Here is a 20,302-nt window from a genome sequence, read left to right as displayed (position 1 = left end):
CGACTAGGTGAGGATGATATTAATAATAATACATAAATAAATGTTTAACTTTGATGACTTTGAAGGCGAAGGAAGTGTGAGAAGAATTTCTGTGTATCTATCATATGAGTTACAAGATTCAGTTCGATGGCTAACGTCACGAAGTTAAGTGTGAGTCTGCGCAGTACTGGGGGGACCAACTGAAAAATCGTTCTATTTGACTCAGTGCCCTCCCATTGAAAACGACGGAGTCTGTTCGTCCATTTCTTTTACTGTCTATGGGTCCAACGAACAACAACCCATCTGTCATCGCCGCTAATTACCTGTCATGTGTGCGATCTCTTGGGCTGGTCCCAATGAGACTGCGGACTGATTGCGGAACAGAGAACGGCACCATGCCAACAATTCAGTCCACCCTACGTCACCAGCACACTGACCACTTCGCTGGTGCGTCCAGCCATATGTACAGTATGGCACATCCACTAGCAATCAACGAATTGAGTCATGGTGGTCCATATTTAGAAGGTCAAGGTATGTGATGTTAAATTCAATCCCACTTCCTTCAATGTTTTTCCTAACACAAAAATACTCTAGTTACGAAAATATGTCTAGAACTATAGACTAATTCCTATAGGCTACATTTGCAAATGTAGGTTAATCCAGAGTAGCCAATGTCTAGGTTAACATATAGCCTAGCCTACTTTTAGGTGAAATAACCGATTGCATGAAATAAGCCTTTGTGACATTTGACTTTTTTTAAAAAAATGGGTCTGTACACCAGTGAAAAAAAAAATGACGTCCCAAATTAACAAACATACCTAAGTGAACATGACCGAAAATTATGTGCCTCTGCAGGCCTATAGCCTACATTCAATAACATTGCTGACCAGTTGAATGTATTCCTTTACAGATCTCAATTCTGGATGGAATTATTTGCAGACCTGAGAGACTCTGGACACTTCAGTGGTAGTCACGAAGACCAATGTGTCCTCAGGTTTTGCTTTAATTAAGTTGTTCAGAGGGACCTTGACGAATGTGTGGAACTATGGAACACTCACAGGATTCGCCCCTCTCGAACTGCTTCTTGTCCTGGAGGAGTTCCCAATGAGTTGTTTCACCTACCACACAGGTAATGTGGGTGGTGGCTTACTTCCCTATAACTATACATTTAATTTCTGTCAAATGTACATGGATTTTAAAGATACACATCTCAATTTAGATTTGGCTCCAGAGACTGTGGCTTTGGGGTTGACCTGGAAAAACTGGATGCATTTCCAGAAGCAAATCCATCTCTGCCTCCATGTGGTGATGCAAACATTCAGGAGTACTTGGAATATGTAATGGAGCACTTCCAATTACAGCGGCCAGGGAACTGGGAGTCTGCATCAGAACTATATCTACGGCTCAAAGAAATTGGACAGCTGTAATTGCACAGCTGAGTATTTTGAGTATACACAGTAAAAATCAATTAAACATAAATGTTTACAAATCCATTTATTTGATTACTTCCCATGTTATTCCTACAAATTCTTAAACACTGCAGACACCCTCACCCTCTCTCTTTCTCCCTCTTACTTTAACATACTCCCTCCCCTGTCTCTGAAATTCAAAGAAAATTCAATTATCTCTAAACATACTCATTGTACATACTCATATTAAACATATATTTCATATTACATATACATAACATATTTCATTTGAAGACATTCACATAAACTCCATTTTAACATTACAGTAAAAAAGAACATTGTTTAGTGATCCTGAACAGGTAAATGGGTGTACACTAATACAACCCTAATTCGGTTTAGAAGCAGCCAAAACCAGGAGCGTTCTGAATACCAAAATCCATATTGGATTTGAAGAGTTCGAAATGATCTAACTGTGGCAATTTCATTGTGTTAGCACATGTATTGGCCATTGGATATGGCTGCGGGATCAGCCCAGATGGGGGGAGAGAATTCAGTCCAGTGGCAAACATGAGCACTTCTTCCACTGATACAGCAGCCTGGCCTTCTATAAATTAATAGAATTGTTTACAAATATCCTGGTCAGTGTTAAAAAGTTGAAATAAGCAATCTTACACAAGATGGCGTTCTTGATTGTCATTATTGGTACGCGAAGCACAGGACTTGTACAATCGCAAGCGCCGAGTTCCTAAGTCCTGTGCTTCGCGTACCAATAATGACAATCAAGAACGCCATCTCGTGTAAGATTGTGATTCAATAACACAAACAATCTTCATTATCAACAATATTGTACAATATTTTCATACTGTGGGTTAATTTGCCCTCAAATTCAAGCTTTCTGCCCGAGTTGGAGGCCAGAGAGCGGACACAAAAATGAATTTTGCGAAGTTACAGGGCGTAACAGTTGAACGTTGTTTAGAAACTAGGCTCATGATGGTAGTTTCGGCTAGTTAGCGTAGCGATACTTTCAGACACTGTGTGTAATTAGGCACGTTCTTCCTGTCCGTTCTTTTATCAGGCATTTTAACACGCTCTAGAATGTGAATTGACCAATCGGAGTGCTTGCTTAAACATGTGTGTTATTGAATTCCTTATAAAGTACTTTGCAGTGTACTTTGCACTTTATTTTTGCAAACCTTGACAATCGAGGAGGTAGTCAGCCCAAAATCCTAGGGTTCTTCCCTTTCTGGCCCTCCTGTTGCTCCCCAATGGACTTAAGTCTGGTCTGAAGAGATTCTCCAGTACCTCAGCAATGAGCTGCTTTTCTACGTGACACAGGACGGGGGACAGCAGTGTTGGGTACTGCTGCAGTGCACTGTACAATCCAAGAGCTGAGAGTCCTGCTTTAAACCTGAAGAGAACACGTGACAGACAGATTATTTTCCCAATTTACATGTCACTAATCTGCATGCAAAATTCCAACAAACAAAGAAGCAAAAAACATGTCCATACCTAAACTTAAAGTTAACAATGAAATGTTTTACATTGATTAAAGAGGAACTATTCAGCAATTTTAGCTTAATTTACCTTCCTACCTTATCTAGCAGGTCAAGAGTCATTGGGATGGTGGAATTCCTACTGTACATCAAATTCGTTCTAAACCATTTTTCTTATCTTTTTAAGCATGCTTTCTAGTCCTTTAATACCTGTCAATCACACACACGTTGCGGTCAATGATAAACCATCTCAGGAAGTCGGACACAATGGTCATCTTGTCCTCAAGGGACATCACAGATCTCAAGCATCCTGCAGTCTGCAACATGGTGTGGTGTTTAAGAGTACAGTCTTGCAGAAGTTCCATGGAAGTAGCACTCTCAATCTAGAAGACAGAAAAGACCAAGAAACATGGAGTATACACACCATTTCTACAGTATCTCTTCAATCTCTTTTGATCCCATTTGTGGTTAAATCACATAATGTGTACATGACAGTACATGTGCTCATAAATAAATCATGCCCTACATATAGCTTTCAGCAGAGCCATATAGAAACAGAGTTGCGACAGTCATTGAACTCATCAGAAAATGTGGAACTATCGATATGATTGGCTATCGGGGCCAACCTGGTTCATAGTTACAAAAAAGCCTACCTTCACTATTTTATTATTTCACAGACAGCGCAAGGATAATAAAAAGTCATAGATTAGACCAATTCTGTGATATTTTTCGATTGTAAGCAGTGCAAATGAATGATATCCAACGCCGAAGTGTCGCCACTCTGTTTCTATACCACTCTGGCTTTCTGGGTGTGGCAAGGTCGGACACCTATTCTTTTCCTACCTCTCGCAAAGCTTGCCCTATGTCCTCATCAGTTATTAAATCAACAGTAGCTTTGAAAGATGGCTGGCCTGCAAGGTAAAGGACAAAGTCCTCTGACAGGAAATGAGGGCCTGGACCGCCATGTATAACAGAAACTGCAATCATCTTCCCTGCCATGTAGTACTCATCCTCCCTGACAGCTGCAAATTAAAATCATTCATTCATTTTCAAAACTATGACCAGGTTTCTAATTATTCAAAGCTTAATTCAAATCGGTTAAGTACTCCTTTAAAGGACAAATACGGCGCAAAATGACCTATAGTCATTAAATGACATAGGCTATGTTATCTTGGTAGTTAAGTTAAATGTTAGAAGTCTATTGGTAGGCTCACGAGGAGACCGCGCACACAGCTGACTACTGAACAAGACCGAATGTAGGCTAACCATGGGCAGCGCTTGAGTCTAGTGTAGGTCAATATGAGTGTGTATGTCAGCTAATTTCAGAGACATGGAGAGCATGACATTTGCAGCTTGAGGCTACATGTCTTGGAGCGATATGGCGGGGGAAGTAACGCGCGATATATCCCCCCCCCCCCCCCCCCCCCCCCGTCGCGCGAACCGGTGACCGAATCTATTAACTCGGTAGGCCAACCAACGACCGTCCGGTTGAACCGACTTGCGTATAAGAGTCGGTTGTCCCATCAGGAAATACGTAAATCTAACAAAGAAAATATCGCGACAAATGATATATCGCGGCAAATGCACGTAACAGTCCAAGCCTTTTCTACAATAGGGTTCTAGAATAAACTAGAAATGCAATTCCAAGGAATTACCAGTGCATGAAAATGCTAAAGTTGTCATGTAAAATATCATGTATAGTTAAAACAGATAATACAGAGATGGTTACTACGGTGATGCTAGGATAGACATGGTGGTTGCATAGCTTAATAAAAGTTGATAGTTTAAAAGTACTGTTTAAAAGCTGAATGTAGATAGTTTAAAAGTTGTTGATAGACAGTAGATAGTTTAAAAGTTGTTGATAGACAGCTAGTTTAATAGATAGTTTAATGATAGTTTAAAAGTAGACCGTTTAAGGTAAATAGTTTAAAAGTTGTTGACAGACTGGAAGTTTAATGAATGTTGATATTCAAATGGTTTAATGGCTGTGTATAGGTAGATATTTGACGATAACTGAAAGTTGGATTGGCTCTAATGTTTGCTAGCAGTTATGCTAAGATTTTTAACTATGCTAACCATGCTACTTAGCCAATGTTTTATAGCAGTGCTAGCAATGCTAACATGCTAACCATGTTACTTAGCTAACTATGCTAGCAATGTTAACTATGTTAACCACGCTACTTAGCTAACTTAACTAACGTTTTCTAGTAGTTTTGCTAAACATGCTAACTATGTTAGCAATGCTAACCATGTGACTTAGCTAACCTAGCTTATCATTTTTAGTAGTTGTGCTAACTCTGCTAATTAGCATGCTAACAATGCTAACATGCTAACAATGTTAACCATGTGACTTAGCTAACCCAGCTAATCATTTTTAGTAGTTATGCTAACTAGCATGTTAACAATGCTAACATGCTAAGTATGCTAACCATGTGACTTAGCTAACCTAGCTAATCATTTTTAGCAGTTTTGCTAACAATGCTAACATGCTAACCATGCTAACTAGCTACAGTGGGTAGGAGTCATAGTTGATGACAAGTTAAAAGTTGTTGATAGACAGCTAGTTTAATAGATAGTTTAATAATAGTTTAAAAGTAGACTGTTTAAAAGTTGAATGTATATAGTTTAAAAGTTTAAAAGTTGAATGTAAATAGTTTAAAAGTTGTTGATAGACAGCTAGTTTAATAGATAAATAGTTTAATGATAGTTTAAAAGTAGACCGTTTAAAAGTTGAATGTAAAAAGTTCAGTAGTTTAATGGGTTACATTGTTTAACAGTGGATTATTGTAGTGAGGACTTTTATTTTAACAGTTTTGGGCAGAGGAAACAGTTGAATAGGATGTGTAGTCTTAATTGACCCAGATTGTATGCTTAAAGCCTGAGGCTGCAGGTGGCCTGAACACCTGCCATAGGATTCTAATTGCTTAACGGCCGTATTATGATGTCATAATCGGCAATGTTAAGTCTATGGGGATTTTTAAAAAGTTTTTCTTTAATAGTTTAAAAAGTATAAAAGTTTCAAAGTTGAAAAGACATAGCAGCTTGGTCCGTTTGAATACCTACGTTACAAAGTTTGAATGAAGTTTCTAAGTTAAACTGTTCAAGAGAAATAGCATACGGAAAAAGTGGTAAGCGGAATAATAATAAGAAGTTGTTGATGTTGCCTTGGAAGAACAGTACAGTCATGCACTGTAATAAGTTGCCTAGGAAGAACAGTACAGTGCATTTTCATGCACTGTAATAAAACAGTGTGTTTGAAATAATGGAATTTATGCTCTCTCATGAAGCTGGGTCGATGGGACATGGGGAGGGTGGGTCTGTTGATCGGGGAGGGGGCGTGGCGCCACGAGTAGTTCAAGCAGACGTAGGACTTTCATGTACTTCGATCAGGGGGAGGGGGCGTTGCACTGTGTCAATACCACGCCCCTCCCCCCCTGAGAAACAAAGTCTCACTCCTTGCAAACTTCAAAACTTGAGAGCCCTGTTGTAATAGTAGGCTATTGTCACACAAAACCTTCTCACCCTGATTCAACATGACTTCAACTGCCACTGCAATAGACTCTGAAGTTCGCCTACAAAAAAGCTGCCATCTTTGATATCCGGTATCTTGCCATTTTTTCTATGGGAAATCAACATGGGGGTTTTGAATATCGCACCTGTTAAATTTCGCAGGGACGAAGAAATTGGAAATGCTGATGTTTGCTCAACACACTTTTGTCCTCTGCCTTAGAGTAGCCTAGCTCCTGTGATCTTCGGTAGCCTACGACGGCAACCTTAGATTTGTGCTACCCCAGAGCTATATGCAAGCCACCTAGTTATGTTTTATGTTAGCTTCAATCAACACCCGGATCTCCTTATATAGGCAAAAAGCTTTGGTTCTTTTTTGTAGGCGAATTTCAGAGGTCACAGAGAATACAGTAAGCCTGTCTATAACGTACAGAAACTTGATGTCCAAAAAAAAACACATTTAAAGTAGCCTAGGAACTAGGCCTACAGTAGCCTAGAGTCTCTAGTCTAGGCCTATGACTCTGCTGTCACCTATATCCCAGATAGCTATGTGTTCCCTCTATGTGTTTACTGTGGATGATGGAATGTTGTGGGTTAGTGAATGTGAACGTGTGTAGCGTGTGTGCGTGTGTAAACTCCGCCCATCCAACCATAGGACGCGCACACAGGATAACTAGGTCACGTTATTGTTTACTTCGAAATCAATTCTGGACATCTCCGGTATCGAGCAACTAGAAGCAACATTACTCAGGTGAGCTTCTTCTCGCTTGAATTATTATATGCATGTAATTCCTCTATGAGGAAACACTTGATGGCCTATCCCATGTTATTCAGGAAACGGTCCTTGCAACGGGCATCCGTTTTTAGGCAATTAGTTAAAATGATGGGATGGACTGTTTGATTTAATTGGGAGCTGTCATGCACTGACAAGCAATTGTAACAAGTAGGCCTAATTAACTTTTTGTGATAAATATGTGTACAATAGACCTACGATAAGCGCAGACAAAAATAGACTAAAGCCTTAAAATGTTGCACATATCCCTAAATGACTTATATAACCAAACACCCCCATACATTGACCAATTATTCCCCCTTATAATATGCTTGTGTCAAATGTTTTTTTTTAGGACTAAGACAAAAACGTCCATGCAGTCCATGCTAACCTATTTTCTTTCTTGGGTGAGGGGCGTTGGATGCAATGTTTGACACGGGTTCCTTAGGTTCGTTCCAACATGGCCTGACAACCAGTATATAAGTTCACTGGGCTCATTTCAGTCCTTCACATACATTGACAAGGCAGAAGGATGGGTGTTGGGTAAACGATGCAGTGCGCTTGCGTGAGCCTGGCCAGCTCGCCAGCCGCGTGACTGCATAGGTTTCTGAGCCCAAATTGACGTCACTTGTTCAGTGCCTTGCCAACACGTGGAACTGTGCATGCAAGGAGCTCGCTTCACCGTAAAGAATGAATTGCTGTGTGCCTACGAAATTAGAGGGCGCGGCCGTATAATTTTATTTAGTACATGTACAGATATTGTGAAGTAGGTCTAATGATCAATAAGTGATTAAATAAGTAATTAAGTTAAATAATGGTTAACGTAACACATAGGAAATTATATTCGATACAACTCCCCCTGTATGGCTTGTTCATTGCATGCCACTTAATGGACTGAATTTCTGTAGGGACGTTTACTGTACAATTTACGGTACTACGACAGTAGCCGTCAACATTTTGCTTGTTGTGTTCCCTTCAGAGCAGGCACGGTGCAACGTGAGAGCTGAAACTCGTGCGGCCAGCTCCTCCCACCTCGTTCCCACCTTAGCCAATCAGAATAAAGTAGGCTATGAGTAGGTGCAGAGCCCGCTCTGAGTAGGCGAAGCTATGCTGAAAAACAAACCAATAATATTTCGGGAAGTTAATGCCTTGAAAAAAAGGTACACAAACACGTGTATCTATGCGTGTACTGGCGTGGTGAAGGCAAATGTGTGCCACAGTATCTGGAGAAGTGCATGAGTGAGGCTGAATCAACCCGGGACGCTATAACCAAACCTCCGACATCTGCGTTTTGAGGAGTAGTTATTATGAAGTTATTATGAAGACAACGTCTCGATACTGACATCAGCCATCAAGAACCGGGGAATAATATCCTATATCCCGCTGCTAAAAGGTGAGAAGGATTCATCTCTAACGTTTGCTGATACTAAGGTGACTGTCTGTCGCTTTGCGGCTTGATAAAATAGCCTAGACAACGTCTCATTTTAACAGTGCTTTTTATTTGTTGACTGTTTAACTGTAGCTGCTCAGTATCCTACGTGAATAATGTCAAATCTCCTGGAATGTCCACCCGTGCTTTTCGCTGCTCTCACGTTGTAAGCAGTAGCCTATGTCCGGTCACTGTAATGCAATAAGTGGATGTCATTGCATAGCCAGTTGCTGCATGATAACATTGTGTTGCGTGGAATCACTCGGTAAATATCTCTTTTTAATATAGTCTACATTATCATACAAATACGCTAGATAGCTACATGACGGTTTGTGTTTAAATTTGTTGTAACTGGACTATAATAGTGTGAAAAAGGTGTCAGCAGGTAGAAGATCTTGAAGATATTGCATAGCTCTGTTTGTATCGGCACTTATTTAGTCGATGTGCGCTTTTCTTACCATCTGTAGTTGCACAAGTTGGCCACAGCTCACAGAAGGCGCATGTGCACATTCGCCGTCACGCTCTCTCCCACAGGTAGCATCAAATGGATGTGGAGTTAGGCTACTTGTCATTTCACCAGGCATAAAATGAAAAGATGACAAGTGCGATGGTGCCGTAATGACTATCAGCAGTGACGGCCATTGCCACTAAATCAGCTTCAGCTTTATCAGCTTGCCGACTGATACCCCTTTCCAAAAACGTGAGGTTTTGCCATGCAGATAGGCTACCTGACAGGCATACAGATGCATAGGTACTTAAAATGAGTCAACCTGTGTCAACTAGGTAGGTCACCTCCACCTAGGTAGGTTACCTCTTGGCCAATGTTGGGATTGCCCATGTCATTTTGAACAGTGATTGAAGGACATTCCACTTTGAGAAACCAGAACAGTATTGTTATGTCTATTTAGCCTGTGTGAAGATAGACTTCATATAGGCCTACCAATGAGAATCCTCCCACCACCCTCACAATCTCTTTAATGTGCCTTATTTCTGTCTGTCATCAAATGAATCTTTCTGCCATATGCCAGGCTTGTGCAGCTAGCTGAGGAATCTGCACCACAAAATGTAAACAAATTCCAGTAGCCTATAAGTGTCCAGTCTGTTTCCTCCACGAAACGCTGCTCAGAGTGCAGCATGGAGATGGGTGGTGCAGCAGCGCCACTGTTCATTGCGGTCAGATAGTATCAGTCACCCAGCTGGTGATGTGCACAGGAGAGACGTGATGGCTCTGGGATGAGGACGTTTCCGGGCTGTAGCAGTTCACTGCTTACAAAGGTGGAAATTGTCTGGGCTTATCTGAATATAATTAGGTCAAGTATAGGCTCATTTAGATGCTGTATTTCATGTAATCCACCATACGTCTGTCTGTTCGTCATCTCAAGGTGCAAAAGGAAAACCCAGCTGCTAAGTAATCTCTTTGGATTTGCTACGTGCTCCTTTTGATAGAACGGAGATGTAGTGAAAAGAACATTGTAAAAAGATGTAACTTAATGTAACAAAGTGGTGTTAAGCCAAGGGCTGAAATACACCAGCCCTATCTATATCTCAAGGACTTTCTGTTTCCGTGGTTGGATTTTTTTTTAGACTCATTCTATTTGTCACTGTCCAATGCAGTATATTTCTTTGAAGAAATTAAATCCATTTAATGGTCTGGGTAGTAGAGCTAATAATAGGTGGATTCTTCAAAGTGAAAGTGAAATATAGATTAAGATGCATGTATTGTAGAGCGTGCTTCAGGCAGGTCTTGGTAGTGTGAAGGGAGTTTGAAGCACACAGAGACTGACCAGGTCAAAAGCAAAGACAAATATAGCAAAGACAAAATATAAAATTGGCAACAAAGCTTTTCTCATTCTTTATAATATACGACACCATGTAAAGTGATCGTATTCTTGGTTTTCCAGTTTCTCTGTGTGCTCACTGGCTTACTGCATGGCAGCTGCCTAGCCATCGGGGCACTGATGGTGTTAGTGGATTACAAGAACTGTGTCACTTGGGAATGTCATGTGACCTCTGCCTTTTGGAAGATAGTGATACATTAGTTGGATGACTTGTGTTCACTGTGAATAGTTTGCATGGCTTGCATATGTTGCAGGCTGGGTCTGCACCTGTTTATTATTTTTTTTTTTTAAGGTGAATTACAAAAATAAAAAAATAAAATAGAAAGACTATAGACAAATAAGCTTGTTATAGATAGTTTGAGACAAAGAATTACATATACAAAACCTCTGCAAAAAAGACACAAAATCTTCATTCCTCAGATCAAAATGTAGGCCGGTAATTCTCAAATCAGTCAATTTTATTTGACCTGAGTTGGTTTCATATAGCAGCTGTGATTTGATGACCTTGTATGCGACAGAGAAATACTGCGTAGGCTATAATTCATATGGAATTTCTTCATGTGCATTGTCACCCTCTTTCTCGCTCCATCTCCTTTGGAGCAAAGCCGGGGGGGGGGGGGGGGGGGGGGGGGTTGTGATTCTGGACAAAAAATAAATAAATAAATAAAAAAAACAATGCACTGTGGGAGTTGTAGGCTGGCGGCCTAGCAGACCCAGAGAGGTGGCGCTCCAGAATTATAGATACAAAAGGATTCACTAGAGTTAGGCTGATAGCCCTGCCTACGTCTTTAATGTTTCTAGTGCGTAGGTGACTATTTCAGACCTGTGTGAAAGGCTTGAATTGACAGAGCAGAGAGTGTTTATCTTTAGGCAGACTATTGTGAGAAGGACCTGGAAATGGCTTAATCGTAGCCTATCTGAGAAAGACGTCAAGGAACTGGCACACAGTAAGACACCGAAAGATAACCTCAAATTCAATAGCTTCTGATGTATCAATGTATAGCCTACAATTATTTTAGTCAATGATTTTATTTCAGGTAAAGTTACCATGCTTTCTATCTGAAGGTCAAAACATAGTGTTAAATTGTCTGTTAGGGTATTTTGTCGAACAACTGGGTGTGCATTCAGGAAGTTCAGTAGGCTAAATTATTAAATTACTTAAAATATGAACGAAAGCGTGAAAGCGCAGGTGATAGTCGCCTACGCTCAGAATGTGCTCGAGCGATGGACCAATCGCAGTCCGGTTTAGGGTAAAATGAGAACGCTAGACTCAGTCATTGGCTAGTGGAGCTGACCAGTGAGGAGCGAGGAGGGCCTAACGAAATCACTGCTCTGTACACGTGCGCTGAGTGTTTACACGGAGCGTCGTAGGCAGACCGAGTGGAAGGCCACCAACCAATCGCGTTTCTCCATTATGCAATGCTTTCAACGGCAGGCGAATAATCAGAAATGAGCAGCGAGGGCGCTGTTCTTACGGGGAACGCCAGCAAGCAGAATAATTCTACAAATTTCTGCCTACCATTATAATACAACGAGTGGGTTTTCAGGTTGCCCACTGTCAAATCCTCTCCACGAATCATTATTTTAAACCGCCACGACCATAGCCGTTCAAACCATGTGTTGAACTCCGCTACAAGCACCGAATACGCCCGCATCGCCCTCTTCTTATACCGGTGGGTGCAACTCATTGTGCTGCTTTTATTCTTGAGCCGGGGTGGGAGCGCAATTTTGTATTATTATATTATAGAGTATTATTCTAAATGAATGTATCAATCACAAATGTTGTTTTTCTGCGCTGTAACTATAAGGCAAATCTGCATGCTCGATGTTCACTTTACGAAATCGTGTGATGATGTAGGCTATACTGATAGAGAAAAGCCAAAAGCGCCAGCACTATATCAGGCTATAGATGAGTGTTCAGCAGGTGTCTGGCTAGCGTTTTGATTCTGGCATCGTCCTGGCTATCAGCCAGGCAGATTCAGTTGCCCATATTATGTACATTAACTAGATCTCTGTTGCATTAAGAACTCAGTGTTAATAGTAGATCTCCTGATAAGTATTAATCGTCATGACTCATGCACAGTTGTGTAATAACTGGAAAACATCATTCCATTTATTGATTCTGGCACCATAGTTCTGTAAAGCAGAGGCGATTTTGGTACATGATGGAGTTCTGATTGGTACATGGAGTCATATCAGAACTTGCCTACCAGTGATTCATCCTAGTTGCATAATATTAATTGCATAATTGACAAAGTCTGTGGTGGAAAACATGCGGTTCTCGGTAGAACACCAGCTAAATGTATTTGTAGTAAACTATTCTTGTGGTCAGGCTCTCAAAGGGTAGGTAACACCAGTTCATGGGCAAGTCATGAGAGTGAAGACTGTGGGTGCTGGGCAGCTCTGGAAAGCTACCTTTTGTGACAGCAGAATGAAGGCAGCTGAAGATGTTTTAATGAATGCTATAGGCTTTTCTTTATGCAGGAGGTCTTGTTTTCCGCAGGGTTGTTATTGTGTTGATGCCTGCAAGTATGGAGATGGGTCCTGACAAGAGTGTGTGTGTGTGTGTGTGTGTGTGTGCGCGCGTGTGCGCGCAGGGTTGTTATTGTGTTGATGCCTGCAAGTATGGAGATGGGTCCTGACCGAGTGTGTGCGTGTCTGTGTGAAAGTGTATGTGTGGGTGGACTGGATGCAGCATGTAGGCTGCTTCTCCAGCACAAACGGCTGGCTGGTTGAGACTGGAGGAGAGGAGAGGAGAGGATGTGGGAAGTGTGCCTCAGTACTTAGATATACCCACACTCACATGTGTCCTTCTACTGGGTTGGGCTCTGAGATGCATGGAGAAGGTCCAGTTGTCCATCATGTTACTGAGAATGTTTTGTCTCTCTCTCTCTATCTATATCTCTATCTATCTATCTATCTACTGTATCTATCTATCTATCTCTCTCTCTCTCTCTCTTTCTCTCTATCTGTCTGTCTCTACCACTGATTTTCTATTTCGTTATCTGTACCTCTGTCTGTCCCACCTGTATCCCATATCTGTCCCATTTTGTCATGCTTGCTATCGTGTCTCTTTCTTTTTCTCTTTTGTGTTTTTCTCTCACACTCACTGTCTCTCTCACTGTTGCCTCTTCTCCTCTGCTGTCTGAATACCAGAATACCAGATGATGAACATCAACAAAAACAGAGCCAGATAAGAGTGCAAAGGTTGACAGGAACTGATGGGCTTTGGCATTTGGCCACCAATCAAATGTCCCATCAGTTCCTGTCAACCTTTGCACTCTTATCTGGCTCTGTTTTTGTTGATGTTCATCATCTGGTATTCTGGTAGCATCTCCAGCTTATACAGAATCAAAACTGGTTTAGTGCAACTTTTATTGATGCTTACTCATCTACTAAAGAATCCCTAAGCCATTACCATGATGTTGCTAAATCAAATAAGTGGCCTACCTGGACCAAGCATGTGATCTTAAGATTCTTTGCAGTCACACATACCCAGACCCAACAGTGAGGGCATGAATTACCTCACTCCACCACTCACACACACACACACATGCCCACACAGTTGTTGTACAGTGTCACCCTGGTTACTTCTTAGGTTGCCATTCACTGGCTTATAGGATTACTTGTCTCGGAGGCAGAAAATAGGTGGCAGGTGTACAGGTGTGCGTCAGTAGAAGGTGTGGGACATGAAGGCACTGTTCCAAAATAGCCGCTCAAGAGAGACAGGACAGACCTGACAACACTTTTAGTCTGCATGCGTCGAGAGAAGTCGGACACCCTTGAAGAATTACCCTGGAAAAGTGAAGCTCATCTCAAGGTGCCTGTTCATGACGCAGTAGACTGGAGATGGATCAGGGAGCCTTTCAGTGTTCACTCTCACCTTTCTCTCCCTCCCTCTCTCTCTCCATCTTAGCATCCTCCCCTCTTTCTCTCTGCCCAGCATCCTGCTCTGAGCAGGTGGGCTTAGGGATGGTTGGCATGGTGATATGCATGGTTTTTTATCCAGTCATAAATGAAGCCCTCGCTCCTCAGTGCTCCTCTCGGGAGACACAAGTCACTAAGGTGCAGGGTGTAATTTACGCAGCACAGTGTAAGTTAATTTGGATAAAAGTCGGCGCTTACACCGCCTCAAGCAGGTGTCAAACATATTAAACAGCTTGATTTTGTGTGTGTGTGTGTGTGTGTGTGTGTGTGTGTGCATCTAGATTGCTTCACTGTAACGTGGAGTTTTACTGGCAAGGTTTTAGTTTTTGTTGTGTTTATGTGTTTTTTTATCATTCATAAACCACTCAAGCACAGACTGGTAGGACAGTGTTTGCCACAGTGCTGGCAGAGACTACGGGTCGGGTTATTTGTTAATGTCAGTTGGCACTCATCCAGCATATCTGGTCATTCACTCTTTGTGTGTGTGTGCAAGTGTGTGTGTGATTGTGTATGAGTTGGGGCTGTTCCAGCAGGTCTGGTCAATCAGTGTTTGTGTGTGTGTGTGCGTGCCAGAGGGTGGAATAGGCGCATGTGTGTTTGGTGCTTCAGCCTCCCTCCCCTCCGCGTCTCGGGGTTATTCACGGCACTGGCCACTCAAGCTCACATGGACCAGCCTGCGCTCAGCCTCTGAGGTCCAGGGCAGGCAGGGAAAAGGCTGTAGGGATGGCCATCAAAGTCCGCCACTTACATGCACAGATTTCACTGTAATGCGTATGTTTTTGGAACAGTAATTACAAACCATATTTTCCTATAAGCTCACATGTGGCTATTTAATGCTATAAAACATTATTGTTGACACTGAACAATTGAATCAAATGCATGTATACTGAAGAGCTCAGGGAGACAAATAACACCTAGATATCTGTCTTGTTTGTGCACACATATCTGTGTGTGTGTGTGTGTGTGTGTGTGTGTGTGTGTGCCTGCATGTGCACACACATGTGCATACCCCCCCTGTTCCCTTTATGTGTGTCCACTCTTTGAACTGAAAAGGTTGCATCCATTTGAAGCTGCAGTCACACAGGTTTCTTAGAGGATTCCCAGGACACTGACTGCAGTTCAGCACTGCTGTTCTTTTCAAAGGATGGGTAGAGAACCCGGGGATGAGAACTAGCCTATTCATGATTCCACTGTAGGACTAAACAACTGGTGGTATCTCCCATGGTCTGTCCACTGAACCTCACGGTTCTGTCCCACTTTGTCTGTTCACAGGAGGCTTTCGTTAGAAGAGGTGAAGAGGACCCGTGCATGATTTCAGAGGAGTGACAATCAAGCCGAAGCTGAAACGAAAAGAGAAAGATTCTTCTCGCTCGCGTCTTTTTTTCACCCTTCATCGTGCAGCAGTCTGCTTCACACTCTACCCAACAGTCCATCTGGCTGCTTCGTGGTAGCCAAGTTTGTTTTGTAAGCGCCATTCCAGTTTTCTGGGATTTTTTTTGTCAGCCTCTCCAAGCTGAGATCTTTCGAAGTTAACGACTTTTATGTGTAACTGCAGTTGAAAAAACGACCTGTTCTTTCACCTGCATTGTCACATTTGCTTCTAAGCGTGTAGGCTCCATCTACACACTCCAGATTGTTCAACCTGTTTCCAAATACAACATAAGGTTTTAACGGGAGTGTGCGTTTATCCTTCGATTTTCGATCATTATTTTACTCTCGTTCCATCCTATGGGAAGCCTTACTGTTTTGAAGCAATTGACTGACATAAAGACAATCATGATTCAACTGTTCTGTAGACCTTGCAGTCCCACATAGTCGACAGTTTATTTACAATTTTTCAGTCTCACCGAGACAAATTGGCCAAACACAGTAATCATTGAACCGGCCAATCAGAAGTGTAATATTAGTATGAGTTATGAGAACCATGACACCGCCCCTAGCAACGGCACACGGGGCGGAGGGGGGCAGGCGGACGAAGAGGAAGATGCCGGCCACGGTTCTCCCGACATGAGCGGAGGCTCCACGTCCCCGGAAGGCGTCAACAGGGACAGCGGCTCGTCCCCGAGCGGCGCGTCGGGAGGGGCCGGCGGCTCGTCGGGCGGCGACCCACGGGGCACGAACTCGGACGACACGGACGCGCTGTCGAGCGGCAACGACTCCGGCGAGCGGGAGAGCGAGGAGCGAGAGAACGGCTCGCGAGGGATGCAGTTCCCGCGCAGCTACCAGAGCTCGTCCAGCCACAACTGCAAGGACTCGGGGATGCTGGAGACGACGGAGAGCAACAAGAGGTAAGGGAACAAGGACGTCCTTGGACACAGTGGACACCCTGACAGTCAGTCAAACATGGATACAGACACTGTTCCCCAACATGAGAAAGTAGCATTCAGATGACTATGATGATGGATGATTACTATACCTTTGGCAGTAAGTAGAAAACAGGCCCAATGACGCATGTATGTGTTGCTTGAGATAGACATTGAGACTCCGTGCTAAATTATATGTAGTCATGTTCATGTTCAGCTTCTCAAACCCTTCATTTTTTCATCAGTCTCTCATGGTCATATATATATATATATATATATATATATATATATATATATATATATATATAATATACACATGAGAGACTGAAAGGCGGTGCGTCAAAAGGGGAGGGAGTGTTAATGAAAGAGAGGTCGGTGCACGTCAGTCAGAAGAGGTGTATTTGTGTGTGTCAGGTGGAGAGTGATGAGACTCTTTTTTCCTACCTCCCCAATCCTCTCTCTTTCCTGTTATTTAAGTCCATTTTGATGGCTAAATGTGTCCTGTGTTTTGTCCCCTGGTAATGTTCTCTTATCTATTTATCCCCTCCTCCCTTGGCCTCGTTATTCTGTTCTTGTTCTTGTTCATGTCCTTGTTCTTTTCTCCTCTTATCTTTCTTCCATGCCCCCCTGCTCGGCCCTAACACTCACCCCCGTTTCCCCTCTCTCACGCATCTTCTCCCTCCCGTCCTGCATCTACACCAGACTCCATTCATTCATTCATTCTCTCTCTCTCACTCTCTTTATCTCTGTTTTGTCATTCACTCTTTTTTTCTGTTCTCCTTGACACTTTCATCAAGTTCATGTCCCAAACATCACTGCTGTCACCCCATCCTCATTCTTGTCCTTCTATGTACCCCCCCCCCCCTCTCTCTTCCTGTTCTCTTTCACCACTCCATTTCTACTCCACCTTCAGCCTCTCCTCATCTCCGTCCTTCAACCTTGTTACTCTCCTCTCCTCTGTGTCTCCCAAAATGCAACATTTGAATGTTTGTGTTCCAAGATATATATGCTTAGTCTCTCTCTCTCTCTCTCCCCACCCCCCCCCCCCTCCCCATCCTTCTCCAGCTTGAACTCACACAGCCCGTCCCCTCCCAGCAGCTCGGTGGGCTACAGCCTGCTGAGCGGGGGCAGCTCAGAGCGGGACCCCCCCAGCACCAGCGGCTGCAGCAGTGACCAGTCGGCGCGCGTCCAGACCCAGAAGGAGCTCATGAAGGCCCTCAAGGAGCTCAAGATCCGCCTGCCGGCCGAGCGCAAGCCCAAGGGCCGCTCGTCCACACTCAACGCGCTCAAGTACGCGCTCAGCTGCGTCAAGCAAGTCCGAGGTAGGTCAGGGACGTGTGTGTGTGTGTGTGTGTGTGTGTGTGTGTGTGTGTGTGTGTGTGTGTGTCTGTTCGTGTGTTCCTCCTTTTCTTTTCTTTGCCAATGACAATGGAACTCTAAGTGTGTATGTATTTGTGTTTCCTTAGCCAATCAAGAGTACTACCACCAGTGGAACATTGAGGAGTGCCATGGCTGCAGTCTAGACCTCTCCGCTTTTACCATAGATGAGCTAGACAACATCACATCTGAGTACACCCTCAAGAACACTGTACGTATACACACACACACACACACACACACACACACACGGACGTATGCATGTACATTTAAACAGTGTTGTGACCTTCAGACATAGGAGGCAGATGTACTGTTCATGATGTACTGTTAAGATGAACTTAATCGTTTGGCTGAAATGAAGGCTAAAACTTATTGTGTGCTGCTAGCACACAATGCTAGCTAGCTGTCTTGTAATGAGGAAAATGAGAGGGTTACATACATAACCACTGACACTTCACCACTTCAACCACTTCAAATCCAATCTAATTCACATCAGTATCGTATTTATAGAGTGGTACTCATTTCAGAGGCGAAGCACACTCTGAAAACCTTTTAACCTTTCTCACAGACACACACACACACACACACACTCCACTCACTAAGTAGATATTACTGCACAGTTAGATAAATGTTGATAATTAAGCATGTTTTCATTAGCTGCCTGTTGTGCAATCACACAATTAATATCAAGTGTTTCAGGGTCAAGCCCTCTGCCTAATTAGCCTTAAATGTTAAAAAATGTAATAGTTCAAATCCATTAACATTCTTTTTATGATATTAATAATAATATTACTATTTTTTTTTATTGTTCAGAGAAATCTGTTGTTTTCACCCTTATAAAGATTTGGTTTATTGTAGTTGATTTGATTTTCAATAGGAAGCAACCATCTTTGGTGTTATACTTTTGCTTTCCTTGGTATTATTTCTAATTTGAAAGATGGCCATCATATTTGGCAGTGGTTGATGACTTTAATGGGGAAGAGCTCATGTTCTGCATGCCTGCTTAACCTGATGAGGGGACATTGGGTGATGTTCCTGTACTCGGATGGTCTCGTGGCCAGTGTTCTCCAGGGGGTTCTGTGCTGCTTCTCTCCACCCACCATCTCAAATCACCTCTTCTCTCTTCATTTTGCTTTGTTTTTCTTTCTTGTATTCTCCCTCTCCCTGGAGCCCTTCTTTCTCTCTCTCTGCCTCCTCCCGACACAAAACGCTTAAACTACACCCATGTAAGATGTACTTATCTCTCTCTCTCTCTCTCTCTCTCTCTCTCTCTCTCTCTCTCTCTCTCTCTCTCTCTCTCTCTCTCTCTGACCCCTCCAGGACACCTGTTCGATCGCCGTGTCCTTCCTGTCGGGGAAGGTGGTGTACATCTCGCCGCAGAGCTCCTCGCTGATGCGCTGCAAGCCCGAGCGCCTGCAGGGGGCGCTCTTCTCCGAGCTGCTGGCCCCCCAGGACATCAGCACCTTCTACAGCAGCACGGCGCCATGCCGCCTGCCGCCCTGGGCCGCCTGCATCGGCTCCGGTAAGACTGAGGGGGGTCAACACAGGGGTCAAAGGGAACGGGTTAAGGGATAAACATTCCTGCGCCCCAGCATATATATATATATAATCTTCAGCTCTCTAACACACACATACAGACGCACACACACACACACACTGGAAAAGAGTCACCTGACTGAAAATAATCATAAGCAGCAGGATTTGGGAGTTTTGTCTATAGTCAAGAAGCTTGTCTGCTTGTCTGTTGTGTTTTTTTTAATTTATTTATTTATTTTAATTTAAGTTGAAGTTGGTCCATTTTTGTCAGATTTCTAAATAGTGGCTACACACACACAGAATAAGATGGTCTGAAGTTGCTTGCTCATATGTGATCATCATGTTTGTGTGTGTGCTGTTTCCCGCAGCCTCCCCGCCAGTGGACTGCACGCAGGAGAAGTCTATGTTCTGCCGGATCAGTGCCGACGTGCTGCACGGGGGCGAGATGCGCTACTACCCGTTCCGCCTGACGCCTTACCAGCTGACACTGCGCGACTCGGACGCCTCAGAGCCCCAGCCCTGCTGCCTGCTCATCGCCGAGAGGGTCCACTCTGGATATGAAGGTACATACACACACTGATACATCATGGATACACATAGACACATGAACACACGCGCACACACACACACACACACTCACTCAAATACAGCCAAGTATAAATATAGACTGTTGTTGTGGTGACATAAGCCTACTTCAAGCCCAATTTTCAAATGTGTGTTTGTGTGTTAAGG

At 43.1% G+C, this 20,302-nt stretch overlaps 2 protein-coding genes and 1 long non-coding RNA gene across 5 annotated transcripts in view; 2 read left to right on the top strand and 1 right to left on the bottom strand.

The window, feature by feature from the left end:
• The first annotated feature begins 263 nt into the window (after nucleotides 1-263).
• Nucleotides 264-1,472, top strand: LOC121689588. Its single transcript, XR_006024825.1, has 3 exons — nucleotides 264-510; nucleotides 890-1,108; nucleotides 1,199-1,472. It is a non-coding gene; the product is annotated as an uncharacterized LOC121689588 (long non-coding RNA).
• Nucleotides 1,473-1,783: 311 nt separating this feature from the next.
• Nucleotides 1,784-9,272, bottom strand: LOC121690210 (G2/M phase-specific E3 ubiquitin-protein ligase). Its single transcript, XM_042070639.1, has 4 exons — nucleotides 9,048-9,272; nucleotides 3,092-3,264; nucleotides 2,582-2,796; nucleotides 1,784-1,992 (listed from the first exon to the last, which is right to left on the bottom strand). Exons 1-4 carry the CDS (start codon nucleotides 9,171-9,173, stop codon nucleotides 1,784-1,786), a joined length of 723 nt encoding a protein of 240 aa, XP_041926573.1. The 5' UTR covers nucleotides 9,174-9,272.
• per1b (period circadian clock 1b) overlaps nucleotides 7,093-20,302 on the top strand; it is a 24,352-nt gene continuing 11,142 nt past the window's right edge. For 2 of the 3 annotated variants that reach the window (XM_042069489.1, XM_042069486.1), the window contains exons 1-6: nucleotides 8,281-8,553; nucleotides 15,627-16,642; nucleotides 17,723-17,979; nucleotides 18,124-18,245; nucleotides 19,355-19,556; nucleotides 19,939-20,133. In XM_042069489.1, coding sequence (XP_041925423.1) covers nucleotides 16,263-16,642; nucleotides 17,723-17,979; nucleotides 18,124-18,245; nucleotides 19,355-19,556; nucleotides 19,939-20,133 — 1,156 coding nt within the window. In that variant the 5' untranslated portion in view covers nucleotides 8,281-8,553; nucleotides 15,627-16,262. Of the gene's footprint in view, nucleotides 7,140-8,280; nucleotides 8,554-15,626; nucleotides 16,643-17,722; nucleotides 17,980-18,123; nucleotides 18,246-19,354; nucleotides 19,557-19,938; nucleotides 20,134-20,302 lie in introns of those variants that run through there. The other variant, XM_042069487.1, reaches the window with a different exon arrangement.

The sequence above is a fragment of the Alosa sapidissima genome, chromosome 18 (assembly GCF_018492685.1).
Source record: "Alosa sapidissima isolate fAloSap1 chromosome 18, fAloSap1.pri, whole genome shotgun sequence".
NCBI lineage: Eukaryota > Metazoa > Chordata > Actinopteri > Clupeiformes > Clupeidae > Alosa > Alosa sapidissima.
The sequence above is the reverse complement of the archived record's forward strand: the minus strand, read 5'-3'. Positions and strand labels throughout refer to the sequence as shown.

Excerpts from the sequence above, each read along its gene's own strand:
- LOC121690210 (XM_042070639.1), bottom strand. The coding sequence starts at position 9,173 with ATGCCTGGTGAAATGACAAGTAGCCTAACTCCACATCCATTTGATGCT. Across the intron at positions 3,265-9,047 it reads AACTTGTGCAACTACAGATG|ATTGAGAGTGCTACTTCCAT; the intron begins GTAAGAAAAGCG and ends TCTGTCTTCTAG. Across the intron at positions 2,797-3,091 it reads AACGTGTGTGTGATTGACAG|GTTTAAAGCAGGACTCTCAG; the intron begins GTATTAAAGGAC and ends TGTTCTCTTCAG.